At 40.2% G+C, this 2,069-nt stretch overlaps 1 protein-coding gene across 1 annotated transcript in view; it reads right to left on the bottom strand.

Annotated features, from left to right (window-relative positions):
• The window catches only part of LOC107618484 (RNA-binding protein 42-like), a 6,549-nt gene extending 5,555 nt beyond the window's left edge, over positions 1-994 (bottom strand). Inside the window, 2 exon segments of the mRNA XM_016320578.2 lie at positions 457-633; positions 636-994. Of these exon segments, the coding sequence (XP_016176064.2) occupies positions 457-633; positions 636-801 (343 nt within the window). The 5' untranslated portion in view covers positions 802-994.

The following is a 2,069-nucleotide window of genomic DNA, read 5'->3' as shown; positions in this document are numbered from 1 at the left end:
TCCAGAAGGAAAAAAAGATGAAAAAAAGTCCATTAAATCTAACGCCATATCCCCCATAAAACTAGAAGCTGTGTGACAGAAAAGCTTAAAGATCCTACGCGAATTTAAACTTTAGTTAAACACGAGTTCCACATTCATCATTTCAACACAACATCATATAACCTTGTTTTGACGTAAAATTTACCTTCTCCATTGCATTAATATATCATGTCTACCAGTTTGCTATTGTAATCACATCACACTTTCCTCATAGCCTAGACACCCACCATCTGCTACACTACAATTTAAGAACTCAGAACCCTAAGAAAAACCTTCTAAACCATACATTCAATTCCCATAGCAGAGAATCCAAATAACTTCCTGAAAATCCAAATTAACTATTCAAAAACCTTTCACGACCAAACTCAATAAACATCGACTCAAAATAGTAATAAAAAGCCATGATGATGATGATACCTTCGGGCCACTCAGCAAGAATAGGATCCTCCCATGTTTGACCAGCAGCTTTTCGAGGAACTGCTTTCTTCTTCGCCTCCACCTTGTTCTCCGCCTCGCTGCTCGCAATCGCCGCCTTCACGCTCTCCAGCGCCTCCGGCGTTATTATCTGCGCATCCCTCTCAAACAACTGCTGATGACCGGAGGCGAAGGGATTTGTACGGCTGGAGCCGCATCATAAACCGCAGCGGCGTAATGCGCCGGTGTGGCGGCGGATTGCTGGAGGTGGAAAGGAACGGGGAAGTAGGTAGGGGCGTTGGAATATGTGAAATGCGATTGCGATGCTGAGGAAGACGATGCAGCCATGAAAACGAAAATCTAACGAATCACAGCTTCGAATGGAGCTTTCGAACTGTCACTCAAATGAATTGAGAATTGAAAATGGTGGCGCTTTCGATTTTGAGGTGGTAGTTGCGTTAGGGGTTTCCGATTCCGTTGGACAATGATACTTCTGTGGTGGTTGCTCCAGATTGCTCTGGAAATTTCTTCGGGGTTCTAGGTGGGCCCCTGTTAACATGCAATGGGTTCTAGGTGGGCCCTGCGTTTGTTTACGGCCCATATCCATGGGTTGTTTGTTAAGATACAAATCTTTAATTTTGACATAAAAAAAAATACAAATCTTTGATGGATATACACAATTAATTGGATACAATTTTTTATATTATGATGATTTGCTGCTATAAGGTTGATTTAGATTAAGTTAAGATTATCATATTAGGATTTGTCTTATTTCATATGTAATTAAGCATGTTATTATGCTTCTTGAGTTTGGACGCGGACGGTGGAGGAAGAAGAGGAATGGTGGATGGTGAAGGACATCCATGTGAGAATGAAGAAGAAGCAGAAGAGAAGGGACCCACCGCCACCGTTTTCATAACCCACGGATCCGGCCTCAACACCGGTTGACTCTTCCAAAAGATCTGCATCCTAGGCCATGGCCGCTCCGATAGTGGACGGGTTTGATCTTCTCTGCACCGCATGGAAGTGAAGATGAAGAAGAAGAAGATGAAGGTTGTTGTGGTGAATGAGAAGAAGAAAAAGATGAAGAAGAAAGAAGATATGAGAAGAAGGGTTGTTATGAGAAGAAGAAGATGAAGGTGGGAACTGATGATGATGAAGGGATGGGATTTGGGATGGAGGGTCAGAGAGTAAGAGAAAGGGAATTGGGGGTGGGTTTGGGGAGAGACGAAGAGATGCTGGGTGTGGGGTGGGGTGGGATTTTATTTTTTAATATTATTTTTATTAATAGTTAAGGGTAATTTGGTTAAAAAATATAATTGAAGTAGAAAAGGACGATTTTATAACGTTTTGTAATGTTGGGGATGATTTTAATAACAAAAAAAGGTTGGGGACGATTTTGATTTTCACCTCAAACCTTAGGGACGAAAAAAGTACTTAACCCTTTATAAAAGCTTGTATTCTTTATTACTTTATTTTTAAATCATTTTCACTTATATAAAATTTCATATCCAAATGTTTCTTAGTTATATGTGATTCAGAAAAGTGAAATAAATCTTTAATTCTTTTCTTTAGAGGCCAAAGACACACCTAAATATTTTTACCCAACAGACTAC

This window comes from Arachis ipaensis, chromosome B09, assembly GCF_000816755.2.
Source record: "Arachis ipaensis cultivar K30076 chromosome B09, Araip1.1, whole genome shotgun sequence".
NCBI lineage: Eukaryota > Viridiplantae > Streptophyta > Magnoliopsida > Fabales > Fabaceae > Arachis > Arachis ipaensis.
The sequence above is the reverse complement of the archived record's forward strand: the minus strand, read 5'-3'. Positions and strand labels throughout refer to the sequence as shown.